The sequence below is a fragment of the Colletotrichum karsti genome (genome assembly GCF_011947395.1).
Source record: "Colletotrichum karsti strain CkLH20 chromosome Unknown Scaffold33, whole genome shotgun sequence".
NCBI lineage: Eukaryota > Fungi > Ascomycota > Sordariomycetes > Glomerellales > Glomerellaceae > Colletotrichum > Colletotrichum karsti.
The window spans coordinates 512219-533976 of record NW_024065933.1 but is presented as its reverse complement, the minus strand read 5'-3'; the positions used below and the strand labels follow the sequence as shown (position 1 = coordinate 533976).

The following is a 21758-nucleotide window of genomic DNA, read 5'->3' as shown; positions in this document are numbered from 1 at the left end:
AACGGTCGAATCTTATGACGAGATAGAGAACCCATCCGTCTATGATGGCCGGGCGCTGCTTTATAGTATCGACCAGTCCCTCGGTTTCGTGTTGCGCGCTGGAAACGTTGTCGAATTCCGGGAACCCGAAGGAATATAACGAATCGAAATTATAGCAGCCGCTGATCGGCGCCCTCGTGTTCCCCATGCGACGTGTGTTCGTGTCTGTGACCCAGTGGCCTGATACTCATGCTATGTTGCTGCAGGTGTCGTCGAGCTCTGCCGAGGGCCCCCCGTGCCCAGTGGTGCAGCCAGGGCTTCTCATCCAATGCCCTGCTCTGTCGTGTTCTGTGAAATAAAATCGAAACGCCACCTTGGTATCTCAAAAGCGCAATGCAAGACCGAAAGTTTGTGTCGGGACCGAATTCGTGTGCGTCGTAAACGATGAATGTCTTCATTTTGGTCCGCCCAGTATCTCCATCTTCCCTCACTCAGGATCCGGATTGGTCGCTCGCAGAACGGGTTTGTGAACTTTGCGGGAGTAGTCTTGGTCGTCGCGCAGTGTGTTGATGCTCTCGGCGCTCTTGTTGTTGGCCACGTACAGGCCTCTGCCGAGGGGTTCCATGCGGGGATCGTGCGCCATGAGGCGACTGCGTCGGTGGTCGCTGGTCGAGTCGGCGTCCCATCGTCCACCGTCCACAGTGACAACCATCTCCGGGTGACGTGGCGAGCTGTTCATACCAGCCGAGCTGCCACGGTGGCTGGGTTCGTCGTACTTTTCGCTTTCCTTGCGCTGCTTGCGACGTCTGAAGAACCAGAAGAGGAAGAGGCCAGCGAAGGCCACCACGGCGACAATGACGCCGACCACGATCCCGACAACGGAACCCGTGCTGATTCCACTTCCTGACGACTGGCTCCCGGGTGTCAACTCTGAAGCGCCGGTCGCACCTTCTGTACCCGTGGCTGTCGGCGTCACGAAAACGGTTCGAACGGTGCCGTCGGCTGTGATAGTCTGAACTGTCGTTCTCGGCTTGCTCGACGTCTAAATCGGAAGTCAGCACCCATCTTCTCCAACAACGCACATTGTCATTCGTGAGACGAAGAGCATCGAAAGTGGCGAATAATTGGGATCGTAGAGGCATACAGAGGAGGTCGACGTGGTTGTCGTTTCGGGATCGGACGTCGTCGTGTCCTGAGGTTTTGCAGTCTCAGTAACTGTGACTTGAACGGTTGTGGCAGGAGGGGCCGGAGGGGCCTGGTTCCAGACGATTAAGCCAGGGCGTCACATCATGGTTTGGTGAGGTGATGGGAGTCTTGGATGGTGGAGAATCGGGCAGTGTTTTCACGAGCTCACGCATGCTAATTCACGACAGGAACTGGGGGGGATACTCACTTGTGTTGTAGCCGCCGGAGCCTTAGTCGTGGTGGTATCGCCGCCACCGCCGCTACCGCTGCCAGCAGTGCTGGTAGGTGTCTTTCCAAGCTGCAGGTAGCCGTAGTAGTTGGGCCTTGAACCGCACTTTTCGGTGTCGTAGCCGGGGCAAATGTCATTACATTTGTCTTCGACGTCGGCCTCGGTCGATGAAGCCGGGGCAACATCTGAGCACCAACAAGACTGGTACTGGACGATGGCAAATGCATAATTCATGGTTCTGCAAAAATCCGTACACAGGCCGTTCGTCTGCCAAATACTGAGATCTGCGGTCGAATGTTAGCACACGTGTTTCTACTTCAATAGAGCGTTGAGCGTGCAGAAGCCGGCACAAGATGCCCGTATCGGCCAGCCATCGAACTGCCACAATGTGCTCTGAAGGGGTAAACATACTTGCGCTCATGGAGGCCGTATTTTGGCTAGAGCAGAGGGTCTGCTTCAACTGGCGAGGCTCAAGGATCCTCGGATCGGGAGTCGCTTGGGCCAGCGAAACCCATGATAGAAGGACGAGGGCGAGTATGCCCCAATACGTCGTGATTCGGTCGGTGAATGCCATATCTACTACCTCGTAATGGGCAAACCTGAGAAGAAGGGATCGGTCAGTCGCAGCGTCCAAACTTGAGGGGGAGGCAGGAATTTAGGTTTGGGCAAAGGGTCGGAAGCGATGACGGGGTAAAGTCTGTCACTCACAATTCCCGGAGTCAAGGCCTCACAAAGCTGACATCTGACGCCTGGATCGGTCGGCGTGCAGCGGGAGGAAAGGTTAAAATCCCGCCTCCAGAGGTGTGATCCGGTGTCTGTCCTACACGGCCACGCAGGGCAGTCGGTAGACCACACGGGAATCGACGCTGAAGCGAAGACGACGAGACGTCCCTGACGGTCCAGATACTCGACGAGTCGGAGGATGGTGTTGTTTAGATACGAGTGAGAAAGGTCTCGAGGTCGTGCCTACTCGAGCGAGGATATGGCCGGGAGGGCGGAGGGAGAGATGGTATGAAGGTAAGGTAGGCAGGCAAGCAGACCGGGTCGTGGCGTCGGGACAAGATTTGCTGGCGCCAAGTGTGGACAGAGAGGTTCCGGATGAAATCAAGACGAATGCCGCCCGAGTAAGGTAATACCAGCAAAAGCAGCCAAGCACTCAAAAAGCGAGTGAATGATTGCCCCTAGAGACAACTAGCGCGTGGATTGGGAATAAGAACTGGGGACTTGTGAGACAAGACCGCCAGGTGCGCAGCAGGCAATGAAGAGCAGTGGTATATTATGGTGCCTCCTCCTCGGCAAATAGTTCCTGGCGTAGGTATGTGTCGTCGAGGTACGACCCGGGTGAAGGCTGCACTCGGTCTGTCGAGAGGGCAATCGAATTGATGCCGTCGTGGATGACAAAGGCGTCCTTGGGGTAAGGTGCCGGTCCTGTTGGGTGAAGAGGTGAAGGTGACGGGAGGTGGCAGGTTGGGAGTGGTGATGGTCAGGAAGTCCCAGGTAGAAAAGAAGGCCAGAAGGTCAGAAGAGACTGGAGAAGCGAAAGATGCAGGCCGAAGAAGCAAGCAAGCGAAGTGGTTGGTGCCAAGCAACACAATTGGGATCCGGTAGCCGTGGAGTATGGAGTAGTATCTGCAGAGTTGTTGCAGGCAGCTGCAGCGAACGGCAGGTAGTGGCACCGATAGCAAGCAAAAGGTAAGACCCCAAGTAAACAAGGGCAGGGAAGCGAGAGACGAATGCTTGCTGCAGTGAAGCGATTGTGGTGGTGGTGTTTTTCTCCTCTCCGTGGCCGGGGGGTGCTGGGCTCACCAACGAAGGTAAAGGCGCGAGGTGCGGAGTACAGGTAAGGTACTTTGGGGGGGGATAAACAGAGGGAAAGAGAGAAAAAAGAAGCGAATGGAGCTAAAGTGAAAGGTGGAAGGGAAGGGGCAGTGTATGGAAAAGGAAGACGAGAAGAGAGAGAGAGAGCGAGAAAGAATGTTCCAATATCGAAAAGACGGGTGGATCGAGCAGAGAGAGGAAGTTACAGGTAAAAAGGCAGAAGCCGGGTCACGGCTGCGGCAGGTGCACCGGTCGACGCTAGGGAATTAGCAGATTGGATGGGAATTCAGATAGCAACCTAACCGGCCTCATCTCACTGAAGGACGACTTGGAAAGAACATGTCCGCCGGCGCAGAGGAAGGCGTGGGTGGTTGGCACTTGCAGAAACATGTGGACTCTTTTTTTTTTTTTTTTTGACGTGACCGGGGTCCTTTCAAGAGTCCAGGACCAGGAAGGAGGAACACGACCCGATAGCCAACCAGAAGGCCAGGGCAAGGACGGGGGTTGCTTCGGGTTCGGACAAAATGGAGTCTCTAATCACCAACCCAGCAGCACCAGCAGGTTCCACCTTGCATTCATTGTGCTGTGCCAGTCATCAATCAGGTAGGTCTTGGTCTGAGTCTCGGGTTTCCAGTTGGAGTCTCTCCAGTCGCCACGATTCTGGTCAGTACGTGGAATCATCATCACCAGGCAGAAGCAGCGGAAGCAGCACACTATGAAGACACTCAGACGATACCTTTAGGGGTGTCGTGGTGGTGTTGATGTTGCATTCACCAAACTGCTATCAGGTACAGGGTAGGAGCAATTGGTCCTCCTGCCTCTTCCTGTCAAAACTTTTTTTTTTACCCTCTTCCTTCCTCATTCATAATTCCGCACATAAGAATCTTCGCTTCTCGGCCTGCCTTATCTGCCTTATCCATATCACTCTCTGGCCTGGTCTCCCTTTCTTTTCAGCCGCCCTATGGCAGGGAATCATCAATTGACAATTGCGCCCAGAATACACGTACACGTACAGCACGACAACGACGACGACCGAGATAAACGACGGCCAACGTCGACGCGACATCCCGGGCGCAGCCACAGAGAATCCGCCCGCGCGGCCGGCGCATCCATCCCGAGATGCTGCTGGCCTGATGCAGTTTAGCACTTGTCAGGCGTGCAGGGTCTCGATGAACATCGAAATCAAACGCAATGTGCAGAGGGCGGACGGACCGAGAGAGCAGTCCGAGTGGGCTTAAACTCGAGATGGAAAGTTCAGACGTTTATTACTCTGCATCTGCTCCCTATTCCAACAGCAATTTCCACACTCTCCCCTTTCCACACCACATTGACAGAGGCTGCGATGTCATTGTCATGATCAGTGTCATGATCACTGTCGCTGTCACTGCGCAATTGGCGCCAGGAGCACAATGACCCCTGCTCGAGCCCTGCTCCTGATCCTGCCATCTCTCTCTCTCTCTTTTCTTTCCCCCCCTGACACCCTGACACCATGTCGAATGTCGTCACTCTCCACCCGCCAAGAATCGATGCACAGACCATGCCACACTGGCAGCTGCGATTACCTGATAGGTGGATCTCGCCGACCAAAGATACAACGGTACGGCGGTACCTGGCCGATGTTTATCCAACAAGCATCATGCCAGCATTCCTTGCCGTAGTCCGGCTGCGAACCTTAGCTGCACGGCGGTAACAAGCGATGATTGATACTAAGAGCCTCCGACTCCAAGTTCCAACCGCCGAGAGTGAGAGTGAAGCGCTGAAAGATGGAAACAATCCTGGCAAACGTCTCCCCCACAGCGATCATCTCGTCGCCAAAGTCCGCTTCCGACTACGACTAGGACCAGGACTAGGGGGTCCCCATCCAATTTTGGAGGAATTCCGCCGCAGCCTCTCACCTCGCAAGATTCCCATGTTCCTGGCTCGATTTCTTACCACCGACTGTCACTGAGGTGCGTCAATACGAGCCATCTGAAGCAACAAGACGTTGTAGATGCAACCAGCATAGTTGCACTACCAAGTTACAAGTCAACAAAGCTGCTTCAGTGTTGCTCGGATGAATTCCAAGGCGTCGACAATCACATCTTCTGGATCTTTCATATCTGAATCGCCCCTTTCATCTCCTTGCTTATTTCACTCTGTACTCGGGCTGATTGTTCAAGTCTCAACACATGTCTGAGTCGTGATGCATCCACTACTATCAATTGCCTTATTTCATTCTTGCTTGTTCCTGCGCAGGGCGGCCACGTTTTGTTTGGGACCTCAAACACCGCTCTGCCCAACATGAACCAGCTGAGGAGACGACTTGATCCTTCTCTTTATTGGATTCATTGTTGGTTACTGCGGTACCAGTATTCATTCGTCTTCCCTGCGCCCTTCCCGCTGCTATTCCGGGCCAAGTCGCGCCTTGCCCTTATCCGGACATGCCCTGCCTCTGAGGATTTCCGACTTCCTATTGTTCGCGGCGTCAATACGAGGAAGCCCGGCACCGCCGGTTATCTCGGGCACGCGCAAACAAGCCCGCGAATAACATCAAGCCGGGTCTAGGTATTTCACAATAGTTTTCTCGCCTTATTCCACCCCTTCTGGCGGTTGGCCTGGCGCCAAGGCCTGTCTCACTGACGATTTGACCTGTTGCAGCTCATCATCGTCTCTTTGTTTTTTTTTTTTCCTCCTCATACCCCAGCGCTCACGATCATTTCTCTCGTTGCCCCCAGGCTCCCGCAAGCCAGGCCGCTGGAACGTCGAGTCATTTCCGTTCCATCAAACTCCATTCTGCCGGTTCCCTCGGCTGCCTGCGCTTCGATGAATCACTCCGACCTGAATCTTCTGCAGTCTGATCATCATTTCTCGTCATGACTGTTTCTCTTGTTTTCTACGTGCCCACCCACACCACAACAATGCATCCCCAATGCACCATTCGCGCCGATAACAGCCTAGCACTCGCTGCGAAGTCCCATCTCGGCCTCTCGCCGCCATCGAAACAAGCACAGAAATCCCCAATCCGTCTTCCCGAGCCCCGTCACCCATATGCATCACCAACCAGTTTCGAGGCGCCGCATCGGGTTACACCCTCCCCAACGCTCCCCTCCCTCACTGCCACCACCGAGTACAAATTGTACTACGGTGCCGTAGCCGCAAATGGCCCCTTTGCCCGTTGGAACCATTGATTTGTGAGCGTGCTTGGCGTAGGAGCCAGCGCCAACACTAACTAACACGCGGCAGACCTAACCGACTTGGTTCTGGTCTTGCCTGTGAATGAGGGCTGCTCAGACTCCGTCGTCTCGTCTCGTTCGTCATCTATGCCACTAAAACCACCACGATCAAACGTCCCGTCTCAAGAAACAGAAAACACCGGACGAATATCTCCCGCTCGGACATGGCAAACATCTCGATGGCTCGCTGCGTGCCCCTTTCCATAGCGCTCGTGGCAATAGCCGCATCGGAGCCGCGGGGGGGTCACTCGGCCTACCTAATCTCGATACACATCCCAGCAGATGTCGTCCAGAGGAGGACGATAATCTGCCGAGGCGTAACCGCTCCGCCCGGACACTTGACTAGATTTTGGCTTCTATCCAGCGGTTTCCGGAAGCAAACAGCTCGTTTCGCCTCCGCGAGACGATGCCCCTCCGCAAGACGATGCCGTGCTGCCGTGTCCCCCGGCTGCTAAGGGAACCCCGGGCTCCCGGAAACCCAAAGTTCAGCCCGCAAAAGGCACGGTTCACGAGAGGGCCAACCACAGGTGACAGGCATGCTACATGCGAACATCTGATAACCAGCCCTCGTGCGTTTACCTCCCCAAAAGCCTATCAAGCTTTTTGATCATGGAGAGGTTGGCTAGATCTTCGCCTCCTCCGGTCGCGTGTCAGTCTCCGAGTCTCGTTACTAAGCACAATCCTACGAGACACCGCACGACGGGCTGCCGTATCACGGTATCACCAGCCTCACCCTCCCCGTAAACCAGTCCAATCCGGCGTCCCGGGAGAAGAAACCTGCGAAACTGGGGATCACGAACCCGGTCACGCCCACGGGGAGGTCACGGCGCCGGATCCAGCTGGTCTGGGTCGCCTGCGAACGCCTTGCAGAATTGCGTGACCCGCCTGAGTAGGTCTGGGGGGATCTGGTTTTCCATACGCCTACGAACACATCGTACGTGCAATGGAAGCTTGGCTGCGTTGGTTCTTCTGGTATCTGCGGCCGAATCGCTCCCGCTTAAACCAAAAAGAAGTCGAGAGGCTTGTGAATCACAAAAGTCAATTCGCAGCATGCATGCGGAGGAAAAGGCGAGGTTGTTAGTTAGCATGTGCAGCAGTCGCGACAGCTAGCAAGCATATCGCTGTCCTACTCAAAAAACAAGATTTCGCCCTCCCAAAGGCCCGATAGGCGGACGACTGACTGCCCACGGGGCGGGTGGTTTCGTTCCCCTTGAACCTTCAGCGGCGCAGGGAACATGGAGGTCGCAGCGAGTGGATGGATGGTTCACCAGCCATCTCTTCGTGCACTAAAACCCCCATCCTCGGTTCTTCTAGTGCAATCTTGAAAGACCCCTCATCCCGACCTCTTGTAATCCCGTCTCTCTTCTTCCCGCGATATTTCGACCGACGGACTTTTATCTAACAATCTGCAAGACGACGATCGAGAAGGGTATTGCGCACGCACTAGCAGTACCCGGAAGGTCCCTTCGCCGAAAAAACCACTAGTAGACTTCTTAGCCCACCTGTCTGCAGGCCGACCAAGCGAGACGCTCACTTTTCGACGATGACGATCACGATCACGAAAATCCGGAGGCTCTCGTCGTCGTCGTCGTCGCTCTCGCGCGATTGGCGAATGAGGTTTTGATGGAAGGCGATTCGAGGAGGGAGGGGGTTCGTGTGGTGGCGGGGGATTGGTGGGTGGGTGGTAATGTATGCATGCGCGCGCATGCATACGAAAGGGATGGGACTGACTGATTTGAGTGAGGGATACGAGGCATCACATGAAGCCGCTGGGCGGAAAAGTCAACTCCCTAGAGGTGCTGAGACTGAGACGCTTTACTATATAGAATATCACCGCGGCGGGTAACTCGTCAGTGAGGTTACCAGCTGAGGTATGTCTGAGGCGGTTTGGGGTGTTTAATACAGTCGCGCTAAAAAGTCCTAATAGTCTCCCTATTAGGGCCTAAATTTAGCTAAACCTAGACCTTCTCATCTTAAGGGTATTAATTATACTAAAATATTAATTATAGGGTAATTTATATAAAAAAAAGTATCTAAAAAAAGGTCTATTTCTATTAAATTAAATAGTATTACTCTTGGTACTTTATATATTATCCTTTTACCTTAATATATATATTAATCCTATTAAGTAGGGAATTAATAAGGTTATTAACTACTTTAATTAGTATAAACTCCTAAGCCCTCTTTATAAGTATAATTAAACGTTTAAGTAACTCCTTATTATTCTTTTATAATCTAAATAAGAGCTTAAGTTTATATATATATACTTTAAGTAACTTCTATATATTCTTAATAGGATTAAGGTTAGAGCTATATAGAGGCTAATCTATATAAATAAAGGGCTAAGACCTTAGCTATTATATAATTAATTTTACTTTATAAATAGGGACGTTATTTTATATAAATATATTTAATAAAGAGATAAACTCTAAGAGATACTCTTTAAGTAACTTAAAATAACTATAAGCTATATATCTCTTATATATAGCTTTATTATTATACTTTACAACTATAAATAGTAACTTTTTATTATACTTAATATAAGCTTAAAATATTTAGCTATATTAAGTCTTTTTAAATTATAGCTTAATATATTTAATATTTAAGTATTTATCTCTTAATATATATAGTTAGTATAAGAAATAGCTAAGAATTATGAATATTAAAAGACTTATATTAAATAGGGTTATATTTATTACTATATAAAAAGATATACTTATTATACTAGCTATAACTATATTTAATTAAGGACTTATTAAAAGGTATTTATTATTATTACTACTTAATAGGCTTCCTCTAATATATTAAATACTATTTATATTATACTTAAGCTACTTCTTTACTTAAGTATAGCTTTATAAAGGCCTTTTTATATATAATCCCTTATTAATAAAGCTAATTTAATATAATAGTATAATTATTAAGGGCTAGTTATAAGAGGGAACCTTAGTAGTACTAAAATAGTATTATAATAAACTAAAAGGGGAAAAGGAAGGAAGTAGAGTAGAGTATATAAACTCTATAGCATCCTTATAGGGGTCCTATAGTAGGGTTATAATACTATTACTATAGCCTTAATATATAAGCTATAAGGCTTAAGCCTATAATATACTTCCTATTTAATTCTCTTTATTTTATTATCTTAATAATGGTTATTAATAATAGTCTTATAGCTTTATATTAAATATTATTATCTCTATAATTAATTACTTTATTTATTATTACTCTAGCTAATAGAAAAATTTACTTATAATAATCTCTTTTTATTATTACTAATTATATATTATTTTACTTTATTATTTAACTTATAAATTAAATCTCTTACTCTCTAACTTTTTTTCTTTTTTTTTTCTCTCTAGTAGTTATTTATTTTTTTTCTCTCTCCTTTTATTTTATATCTATATTAATATCATTACTTTATTATTATTCCTCTTATTTTTATTATATTAGTTATTACTTCCTTCTCTTTTAGCCCCTTTAATAGTTTATTTAACTTTAATAATAATAATAATAAACCTTCTTTTTATATTTATAATAACTACTTTATAGAGAGTAACTCTAAAGATAAAGATAATTAGTTCCTTAAAGCTATTAGATATATTTATTTATTTTATTATATTAAATATAACTATATTAATAAGGGTTATAGCTATATATTAAATAATAATAACTTTTATTATAAATATTTAGCTATTAAAAGTAAATATAAATAGAGTTTATACTTCTGTACTATTAACTTTAAGCTATATATTACTAATTATAAAGTTAATACTTTTATTAAAAAGAGTAATTATATTATTACCTCTATAGTATTTAATATTAGCCTTAATAGGTTTAATAAGAGCTATTATATCTCTATCTTTTTTTATATTTTCTTTTTTACCATTTATTATTATTAAGTCTACTTTAAGTAGTCTATTATAGCTCCTTTTATCTATTTTATTACTTTACTTATTATACTTAAGTTTTATATCTTTATTACCCCTATTACTATTTTTACTCTTAATTAATATATAGCTTTTATAGGCTTTATTTAAAGCTTTATATAGCTTATAGTATATTGTTTATATTTTAACTATAATAATTATCTATTAACTTTATAATATAGAGAGCTATAAATTAAAATACTCTTTATATTATCTTTAGTTATTATTATAATAGAATTTTAAGGCTTAATAAGTTAAATAGCTTTATTTATTATTATTACTATATATCTATTTTAGCTCTTCTCTATTACTATTAAGTTCTTAAAGAGGAGTATAAAGAGAATATAGAGGAGAATAAAGATATTTTTAATAATAATACTTAAAAGTAATAATATTTTTTTTATATCCTGTAGAGTTAGTTTTATTATTTTATTTTTATATCTTAAGAAGTAAAATTACTTTTATTTTTAGCTTAAATAGCTTTTTATTATTAATAAATTAAAATTAAGTTATTATTCTCTTATATATTTCTATATTATATTTTAAATTATAAAACTACTTTATTATTTAAAAAACCTTTTAATAGTTTTTAAATAAAGCTATTATAACTTATTTACTTTATTAATATATTTTAATTTTCTCTCTATTTAGAAGTATTCTTTATTATTAAAATCTCTTTTATAATATATTCTTTTTAAATATCTCTATTCTTTAGTAATAATATAAATATTAAGTTAAGCTATATATTACTATATGATCATAAAAGTAATAAGTTAATAGATGTTTATTTAATAAAGTTAATATAAAAGGTTAAATAGATTCTCTATAGAATATTTAATATAATATCTAATAAACTTAATATATTAACTACTTAATATTTTAATACTATTTAATTTAATCTTTTATTAAGCTAATTAGTCTTCATATATTAAAGGGATAACTATACTTTATCCCCTATTTAAAACTTATTAATAGCCTTTTAGGTTTAATTTATATCCTATTTATCTCTTTACTAAATAAAAGCTATTATTATTTAAATAAAGTTAATACCCTTATAAAAGTAAATAAAAAATATCTTAATATAGCTTAAGTTAGAAATAATTATCCCTTTTATAGATAGTAAAATTAAAATTAAAATAATATTAAACCTATTAAGAAGCTAATTTAAGCTAATATTAATTATAAAAGAGTCCTAATTATATAAAGTAAGCTAATAAGCTAAAATATAAAAAGGCTAATTTATTTATAAGTAGATAATATAAGCCTTAAGGAAAGCTTATATTTTAGATATTATTTACTTTATATTACTATTTATTTAGAAGTAAAATAAAATTAATAAAAGTTATTAAACTCTTATTATATAGTATAATAATAACTAAAGGTTTTTAACTTAATTTAAGCCTCTATTACTAATAATTAAGCTTAAAAAGCTATAGAACCTCTATTATATATTCTAAAAGTATTTAATATATATCTCTATTAATATAGAAGTTATTAGCTCTAGTTATATATATTTAGATAGATAATTTATGATAACTATAATAAAATAAGGATTAATATCCTATTAAAAAGGTAGCTCTATTATAAAATCTATAGAGATTTAAAATTGAAACCTATTAGGGATTAATAGGGGTTAGAGAAGACCTTAATAATATTACCTATTTTTATATAAATATTAATAAATATTATAAGCCTTAATAAATTACTTAATATTTTTTAATATTCTATTTTAATATTAATTCTAAATAAGAGCTATAAATGATAAGTTAATATATAAATAACTTAAAACTAGAGAGTTATAAACTATTTATAAAATAGCTATAGTTAATAGCTTATATTTAAATACTTATATATATTCTTTATATAATAATACTTTATTACTTTTTATTAAGTAGTTTATAACTTATATTTTAATTATAATAGTAATAAGAAATTATTATAACTTTTATTAAATAGTCTCTTAATAGGCTTAATATATTAATATAATAAGAATTACTTAATTTTAAAGTATTAATAATATAAACCCTTAAAATAACTTATAACTATCTAAAAAAGTACTAAAGGTATATTAATAGTATATTAATATTAAAATAGGGTCTCTTTTCCCCTTAATAGATTTAAAGCTATAAATTATTATTAACTAAAAGATCTCTAAGGTTATTCTCTCTTCTACTTAAAGTAGATATAATATTTATATATTAAGCTAAAGTTTCTCTATATTATTTTATTTATATTATAAGAGGGTATCTAACTAAGCTATAAGGGAGCTTAAATAATAATAGATTATAAAGCTAAACTCTATTAATATCTCTATTTAATATACTTATTATTTTAATATTAATTATAAATTTATAAAGTATTTTAAAGCTTTATAATTAGAAAGTACTATAAATAAAGCTATAATATTTTTAAGCTTAATAAATTAAGCCTTAAAGTAAGAAATAATTATTAATAGCTCTTTATTATAAATAATATAGTTTTATTATATTAAGGTAAGTCTTACTAAATAATAAGTAACTAAATAAAAGACTTCTTTATTATTCTCTGATAATAAATAACTCTTAAGAGCTACTCCTAAATAGTGTATTTTTATTACTATAGAGTAGTTAGAGTCCTATTAAGCTATTATTAGCTTAAAGATAAATACTATTTTAAGGTTTTAAAATACTAATTAGTATTTTAAAAACTATATAAATAATATCCCCTTTATTATAAATTAAGTTAAAGGCTTAATAAAGCTAGAGAACCCCTCTATTAAATTATAATAGAAATTAATAAAGCTAAAGAAGCTATAAACCCCTTAAATATTTTAAGAGGTCTTTTATTTCCTAATAGCTTTAACTTTCTCTAAGTTATAATAAACCTCCTTTTTAGCTTTAATAATAAATCTAAAGTATTTTATTATTTTTATTAAGAATTTATACTTATTTAAGTTAAAATATAGCTTTACCTCTTAAAGTCTCTAAAGTATTTATTTTACTTTTTTTTATAGTTATTTTATAAGCTATAACTATAAATTAATAAGTTATTTAAATAAGCTATAATAAAGTTATTTAATATATTATATAAAACTCTATTAATATATTATTAAAACGTTATAAAGGTATTAATTAGTCTAAAAGAGATAACTAACTACTTAAAGGAGCTAAAGTATATCTAAAAGATAGTTTTATATTTATTACTCTTTATTATTTAAATCTTATAGAAAGCTATTTAAATATTTATCTTTATAAATTAGGTTATATTAAAAAGAGATTATAATATCTCTTTAATTAATAAAAAGGGGTATTAATTATAAATATTAATAGTATTAAAGGTATAGTAATCTATATAGAACTACTATTTTCCCCCTAGCTTTTTAACAAGAAAAATTAATACTTTAGCTAATAAGGTATTTATTTAAATTTAACTCTTATTTAAGAGGTTAATAACTTAATAATAAACCTCTAAGAGATAGTTCCTTAATATATTATATAAAAGGCTTTAAGAAAAGTTAAAGTTAAATCTATTTAACTACTTTTTAAGCTTAATATAGTAATTTAATATATTATAATATAGAGATAAGCTAAACGCTTTATCCTTATTAAATAGGTCTATAAAGATAGTATATACTATTAATAAAGTAATAAAAAAAGGTTTTAATAAGCTTAAAATAGTTATAAATAATATAGTATTTATCTATATAATTATAATAATAAGCTAGATATTTCCTTTTTCTCTAAAGGGGAATAATATTATTATTAATAGCTTAATAGGGTTTATAAACCCTTTAATATACTCCCTTTTTTATATTATTATAACTATTAAGATTATTAAACCTTTTTAAATATCTACTTTTATTTTATATCTTATTAAATTTAAAATAATCCCTTAATACTATGTCTAAAGCTTCTTTAAGATAATAAAATAGCTAAAATATAAAATAATATAAAGTAAAGCTTAAGATATTTAACCCTTAAAATTAATAAAGGCTTTAGCTATATAAAAGATTATCTTATTAAAATTAAAACTTAATATTATTTTAGGCTAATAGAAATATAAAAATAAAATTAAATTTAAATTATATTTTTTAGTAAATACTATATTAATTACTTTATAATAATTATAGTTATTATTAATTTAAATAGAAATAAAAGATATTTAATTAATTAGTATTAAAGTAAAAAATAGAGATTTATTTATTTACTATTATATCTTTAAGGTCTTATCTATCTTATAGCTAATAACTATTTTAGTTCTCCCCTTAAGGAGATTTATCTAAAGGATTATTCTTTTCCCTTATTATTTATAACCCCTTTATTTATTTATAGAGTATTTATTTAAGTTATTACTACTATAAGTAAATAAATAAGCTATAATATATACTTAGTAATAAAATACTCTTAAGTATTATAATAAATATAAATACTAACTTATTAATTAAAATAAAATACTATAGAGTCTATTTATATTACCTATTAGCTACTAATAAGGCTTTAAGTTATTACTATATTAAATATAATTATAATAGAGATAGCTCCCTATTATAAAGTATTAATATTATAATAATAATAAAGTAGATTTATTATAGCTTAAATAGTTATTATATCTATTATTAAAGTATCCCTAAAAGGATTTAAAATTACTTAAGCTTAAAGTTATTTATAGTTTTAGGTTTTAAAGTTAAAGATTTTTAGGTTTATAATAATAATATAATAATATTAAATAATAACTTAATAATCTATTTAGCTAATCTTTTAACTAATAGTAATAATATAGATATATTAAGAGAATATTAAATAAAAGTAATTAAACTTAATATCCTCTATTTAAATAAAGCTATTTATTTATCTTAAAGCTAATTTAAATTCTATAAAGAACTCTATAAATACTTATTATAATCTCTAGTAGATATAATAAAGCCTCTCTAAAGCTTAAATACTTTAATAAGGGTTCTTATAGTATTTTATAAGGTATATAAAGAATACCTCTATATTTTATCTATAAGAGGGTCTTTAAGTAACATAGAAGTTATTAATTTAGTTTTATACTTTTAAAGCTAAATTAACTTAAAGGAATTATTAATAATCCTATAGATTATTAATAAACTCTTAATCTTTAGAGAGCTTATATTATATTATTATTTTTTAAGCTAAATAATAAAGGGTATTATTATTAAAGAGGGCTTTAATTAATAATAATTTATATCTATAATAGGAGGTTTATAATATTTAGAGAATAGCTTTATAGTTTACTTAAAGCTAAGCTAAAGTATTATAGAGAAATTAATTCTCTAGTTAAAGGGAGTTTTATTATTACTATTAATTATTAAAGTTATTAATTTAATAATAATTTATTATTAATATTATTATTAATACTTTTAAATAGAGTATTTATCTATTAATATCTATTTCTATAGTAATAGCTTATTATTATATTTATTTTATTAGTTTATTATTAAATTAATTTAAATAGGAAGTTTATTAATATTAAGGGCTAGTTATAAGAGGGAACCTTAATAGTATTAAAATAATATTATAATAAACTTAAAGGGGAAAAGAAAGGAAGTAGAGTACAGTATATAAACTCTATAGCATCCTTATAGGGGTCCTATAGTAGGGTTATAGTACTACTACTATAGCTCTAATATATAAGCTATAAGGCTTAAGCCTATAATAATAATAGATAAAAAGAGTAATATAGAGATATAGATCTTTAATAGTAATAAAAGAGTTAATCTATATAAGTTATAATATATATTAATTAGTTAACAAATTAATCTTAATTAAGTACTTAATATATAGTAATAACTTAGCTAACCTTTAATATATATAGTAATATATAATACTATAAACTATATTAATAGAAATACCTTTTATAGCTATAATATTCTTTACTAAATAGCCTAAAAGTTATAGTAATATAATTTTAGTCCTTTTATATAGTAAATACTCTTTTTTAGTATTTTTATAATATTATAGCGTTATAGGAGCTATAATCCTATAGTTATAGTAATTTTATAGAGTTATATTAAGAGGGTAAAGTAGTGGGGAGACTATTAGGACTTTTTTTAACCTACTATAGGTAGTTTAGATCTTAGAGTGAAGATATTGTGAAGAGGTGGTTTGGTGATGCAATCCGCTCGGTGTGGTCGACGGGATGATTAACCAGCGATTATGTTGCCTCTCCTCCGTCCGCTGCTGCAGACTGCAGTGGGACTGAATGTCTTCATCGCCGAGACGAGCTAACCATGCAATCGCACGCAAACACGGAACCCGGACGGACAACTTACGCGATTGTTCGTAGCTGGTCTTGGGGGTTTTGAGGGGTGGTGCCGAATGCTGACGTCCTCGACTTGTTGGTTTTTAACCGTGGTCTTGCTGACGATTTAGCAGCACTTAATGACTTTCTGTTATCAGCTTGATGTTCCGGTGAGGCTGAGGGCTCGGTGAGAGGTCGACAAGCTACCGACGAACTGCTCTATCTTCCTCGAAGGGGGTCCAGATTGCAGTACAAACTTGGCAAATTTACGGGTTTGAATTGTACTTTACAAGCCCGTCAAGGTTTGGCTTCTAAGTTGTAGAGCTCCGTCGTCGACGACGAACTCTCGATGTACGGATACCTTTTCGCGCATCAGCAGTGCCGGTTTGAGAGGCCGATTGCTGGGCATTTTTCGACGTGAGCTGCAAGGAATCCCGAAAGCATCTCCTGTTCTTTTTGCCATGTATTCGTACATCTCTCTGGGCATAGATCCGACCCAGTTGGTAGGATTCCACTTAGATGATCCACGACCGGGGACATCCGATGTTCGCGAGGGCATTGTAGGAATATGAGATCGTGGAGTAGCACGACTAAGCTTACTCACCTCTGCCATATTGATGTTGTGTAGTATAATCCATTAAAATTAATAACACAGTTTTGAAAACTCGTTACAGAAGCATGTCTGGGACAGCGTCATCCAAGGCTGTATGCCTCTCTAGTTGGTCAGGTATCACTCATGCGTCGACAGAGAGGGTTGAAGGGTATAGCAATCAGACGCCTTGCAAGATCCCGCCACCGCCGCCACCGTATTCTTCCTCTCTTCATCCAACACTCACGTGGACTCTTTCTGAAATGTTTCACCGACAAACTCGACCTTTGCGGATCTTCTTGCAGCGGAGAAAGGCGGCTTCGCGGCAGCTTCTGAGGGGAAGATAGATGCATGCAAGCATGCTGCTGACGACGGGCGGCGGGTCGAGGCGGGGAATCGGATCTGTACGACGACTTTCGCACCCCGCTGGCGGTGGCGGCGGGGAAGAAGGCGCGGGATGCGATCTGGATATCGTTCAGAGACAAATGGATGAGGACGTGGTCAGAAGGCTTCAAGTCAGCCTGAACTTTGCAGCCAGTTGGGGTTGCAGACCGTCTGTCACTTGATGATACTTTTTCCCGGCCTTGCTCCTCCTGTCTGTAATCTATAGTCTCGGCCAGCCTGGATGTCCATCCTCTTCGATTATCTTTCGGCCGAAAAGAAACAAAACACCATCCGACGCAGACACACAATAATAACTACCAAGTCTATCTATCGGAACCCAACCACCTGCCTTACTTAAAACGTGGGGGTGGTTCACGAGCCGAGCTTCAGACATGATGTTTCTTGTGCGATGGTTGCACACCGCATGTCCTGTGATCACCCGTGTTGCAGCAGTTGTTTATTTGTTGCTTGTACGACCCCGCGCAGGTCTGGGGCCTCCCGAGATGGGGCTCGGCGGTCAAGACGCAAGACGCGGGAACGAAAATTGTTGATTTTGGATGCTTCGATGGGGGGGGGGACTGACATCACATCAGAGGTTTTGGATGCGAGCGTCAATGTAAGCAAATCGGCCACCGCCGCGCTATGGCGCCGGCAGCCCGGGCGGGTCACTTATCGCCCTGTCCACGGCGCTCACGGCGCCCACCCCGCAAGGACCGGGCGCTGCCGGTGTTGGCATGCGTTTCCCTCCCATTCCAGACCGGCATCAAGTTTCTGAGTCGTAACCACGAGAAAAGAGGCTGACTGTTCCGGTTAGTAAGACAGCAGATTTACTTCCTCACCACCACTCAGTCCATCGCCGGATCAAAAAGACAATGCAAGGATATCCCACCATCAACTCAGGGGCAAAGAATAGGGGACGCTATGAACGACCCGCGCCCTGAACGACTCGGCCCGGACGCCTTTTAATTCCGGATCAACGTCGGCGCGGCGCTCCAACCGTCAACGCCGTCAATGCCCACGTGCCCCAAGCAACGCCGTGTCGTCGCGACCGTAGCTTCCTTTCTGACTTCATGTCATCTTGCCCCCTGAGCAATCATGGTTTGAATCATTCTCGAATGCAAATGTAGGAAGTTCGGTTCTGTTACTCCCAATCTTCCTTTTTTTTTTCCTTTTCATTCAGTTCAGCATAGAACGCGTCGTGGGTTTGAAGATCGTGCTACCTAGACTTCGGAGTCCTTCTGAAACGGGACATTTCGGTCTCCCGCCGTGCCGGAGACAACGCGCCAGACGCACCTCCGCCGTTACACCGAGAGGCTCACACTCCCGCTCCGTGTCGTCGAGGATACTCCGGATCATCGGCGGCTCTAGCATCTCATCCGTCTCTACGCCGACCCGGACTCTCACTCAGTGAGCTTCACATAGTCAGACGAACTCACTCACTCTCTCTCTCATCTCATCACCTCTCACACATCGCCCAAGATGCGGTTCCATTGCATGCCCCTGCTCTACGTCATCTCCTTCTTCCTCCTCATCTCAGCCCTCTTCTCCGTCCTCCTCGGCCTGGCGCCCTGCTTCGTCAAGTCCAAGAACCACTGCTACCGCGGTTATGAATCACACCACTCCTTCGACGTCGACAAGGCCGACCACGCCGACTGGATGAAGGCCATCCCGGACGACGCCAACCTCACCAGCCTCTCCATCCCCGGCACCCACGACACCATGACCTTCGACCTCCGCGACCAGGTCTTCCAGTGCCAGAACCACAACCTCTCCGCCCAGCTGCACGCCGGCATGCGCTACCTCGACATCCGCGGCCGCCTCGTCAACGACTCCATCCAGATCTACCACGCCTCCATGTACACCGGCCACTCCTACACCAGCGTCCTCCTCACCCTCTTCGACTTCCTCGACGCCCACCCCTCCGAGACCGTCGTCATGCGCCTCAAGGAGGAGGGCCGGCCCCTCGGCACCAACTCCATGACCTTCGAGGACGCCTTCAACAACTACCTCCACAACGACTCCCTCACCTCCCCCGGCGCCCTTGCCCACTTCCACCCCCACGACCCCCGCAGGCCCTTCCCGACCCTCGCCGCCCTGCGCTCCAAGATCTTCCTCCTCCAGAACTTCCCCTCCAAGGGCCCCAAGTCCCCCTACGGCGTCGTCTGGGAGTCCTCCGACATGGTCCTCGAGGACCTCTGGATCATCCCCAGCATGGACCACCTCTACATGAAGTGGGAGGCCGTCGAGAACGCCCTCCGCCGCGCCGCGACCGCAAAGCCCACCAACCGCGTCCTCTACCTCGCCCACCTGAGCGCCTCCGTCGGCGTGCTGCCCATCGAGGCCGCCGCCGGGAACCTGAACCACACCGTCGCCGGCATCAACGACCGCACGGGCGACTGGCTCGCCGAGAGCGCCGGCGCCGCCGACGCCGGCAAGACGGGCATCGTCATCATCGACTTCCCCGGCCGGGCGCTGGTGGACGAGGTGTTGGCGCGGAACACGGCGCTAACGGACCGTAGCGCCGAGTTGTGAGGGCGTGTGTGTGTGTGTGGATACCCCGCCGGTCCGGCGAAGCACAAAACATTTTGATTTTGAAAGAAGAATTGCAGAATAATTTCGCGTGTGTGTGTTAGTAAACCGTTCATCACCGTCTTTGCGTCATCATCAATCTGCTCGTCGTCGTCATCCGTCCATCGCTGGTCCTACTTTACCCCCACAAGACGCGGGCTTTCCACGATTCATTCATTCTCGTATACATCAATTTTCGACATACACCCCCCTTTTTTCTTGTGCCGACGGATTCCGTCATGGGAAACAGACAAAAATCTCATAAAATCCGGGATGGGCAAATTCGAAAATTCGCGCGTCCTTTACGCGGCCTACGAAAGCACCGGGTCCCGGATACGCACGCACGCACGCGCGCGCGGCAACGAGACCCACCCCGAGATGAGGATCTTCGGCCGGGTGGTCACCCTAGCGTCGGATCCCCGCCGATCCGCGCATGTTCCGAAACGGCGGCCGGGCGAGAGAGGTCTTTCTCCCGTTCCCCCTCATTCGTTTCGTGGCGGAACGGGTCTAAGTCACGCGACTAATGGGAAAAGCGCCGTGTTGTTGCCCTTCGATACCCCCCAATCAGTGCTTCTCTTCGGGCCGTTGAGACGGGAAGGATTGGATCGCGATGTTTCTTGGCTTCTTGTTTTGCTGTTCTTGAACACTTTGCTAGTGCGAATCATCGCGGAAGGGGGGGGGGCCTTTTTCGCAATCTTTTGATGCATTAGACGCAAGCGAGCTTTTCGATTTAGACCTATCGTCTGACGCCTCTTTGATGAACCAAACCCCACCCCACCATCATAGAAGTCTCGTTGACCCATCCCTTAGCTGCGCCGACTACGCAAGTGGCTGTTTCAACTCCCCTTTTTCGCACAAGCTGCCAAGCTTTTACTATCTCTCTTCGTTGTCAAAAGATCTTATTGTTGGTTGAGGCTTTTTTTACCTAGCGGGAGGACGAAAAAAGATCTTCAGGAACGCAGGTTCATCGCTCATCGAAATTTTATGGAGCCGAGGGATCTTCATTGCCGGACCTCTCGGGGAGGAAAGACCACGCGAGTAATGGTTTGCGAGGCGGACGGCCTGGGTCTGGGTCTGGGTGAGGCAAGGCGAAACCCAGCTGAAGACGATCGTTCCTGGGCGGGCGGGAGAAAGAAACTTGTTCTGGATGGTTTGGTTGGTTGGCGGTCATTTGCGCACGACAGCAAAGGTCACGTGGTACAAGTGGTCGACCTCCTTCAAAGGAGCGGATTTTCAACGTAATACTGCAGTTGGGTTATATGTGTTAGAAAGAGAGGAGGGGGCTTACATACAAGCAGTCCTGCTCCTGGCGTTGACGTCAGTGAGGGTTCACAGAACAGAGAGTTGGCTGGACGTATCGGCTCGTGGCTCTCTCTACATAATTGGGATCGTACAGGGAGTGAATAACAGGCATACAGATGTAGAGAGTTGTTTGGGCTGCCTTAGTTGCTTCCGTTTTGGATATTTGGACATGGCACCGGGAGTTGTGTGGCGTTGTTTGATCTGGGACGGATGGAGTCCTGCTAATAATGACATTCGTTCACCTCTATGAAATACCCAGATGATATGGTCGTAATGTTTGTCTCGTGGTGTTGCCCATGTGGTGTTTTCTTTCTGTTCTTCGACGG

General features: G+C 41.2%; 2 protein-coding genes across 2 annotated transcripts; one reads left to right on the top strand and one right to left on the bottom strand.

Annotated features, from left to right (window-relative positions):
• Positions 1-466: 466 nt before the first annotated feature.
• On the bottom strand, positions 467-1967 carry CkaCkLH20_09402 (uncharacterized protein; the record flags this gene model as incomplete). The annotated part of the gene is made up of 3 exons (XM_038892117.1): positions 467-1021; positions 1373-1677; positions 1805-1967. 3 exons carry the CDS (start codon positions 1965-1967, stop codon positions 467-469), a joined length of 1023 nt encoding a protein of 340 aa, XP_038742700.1.
• Positions 1968-19041: 17074 nt separating this feature from the next.
• CkaCkLH20_09401 (phosphatidylinositol-specific phospholipase C) lies at positions 19042-20094 on the top strand (the record flags this gene model as incomplete). The annotated part of the gene is made up of 1 exon (XM_038892116.1): positions 19042-20094. The coding sequence occupies one exon, from the start codon at positions 19042-19044 to the stop codon at positions 20092-20094; it is 1053 nt and encodes a 350-aa protein (XP_038742699.1).
• Positions 20095-21758: the final 1664 nt, after the last annotated feature.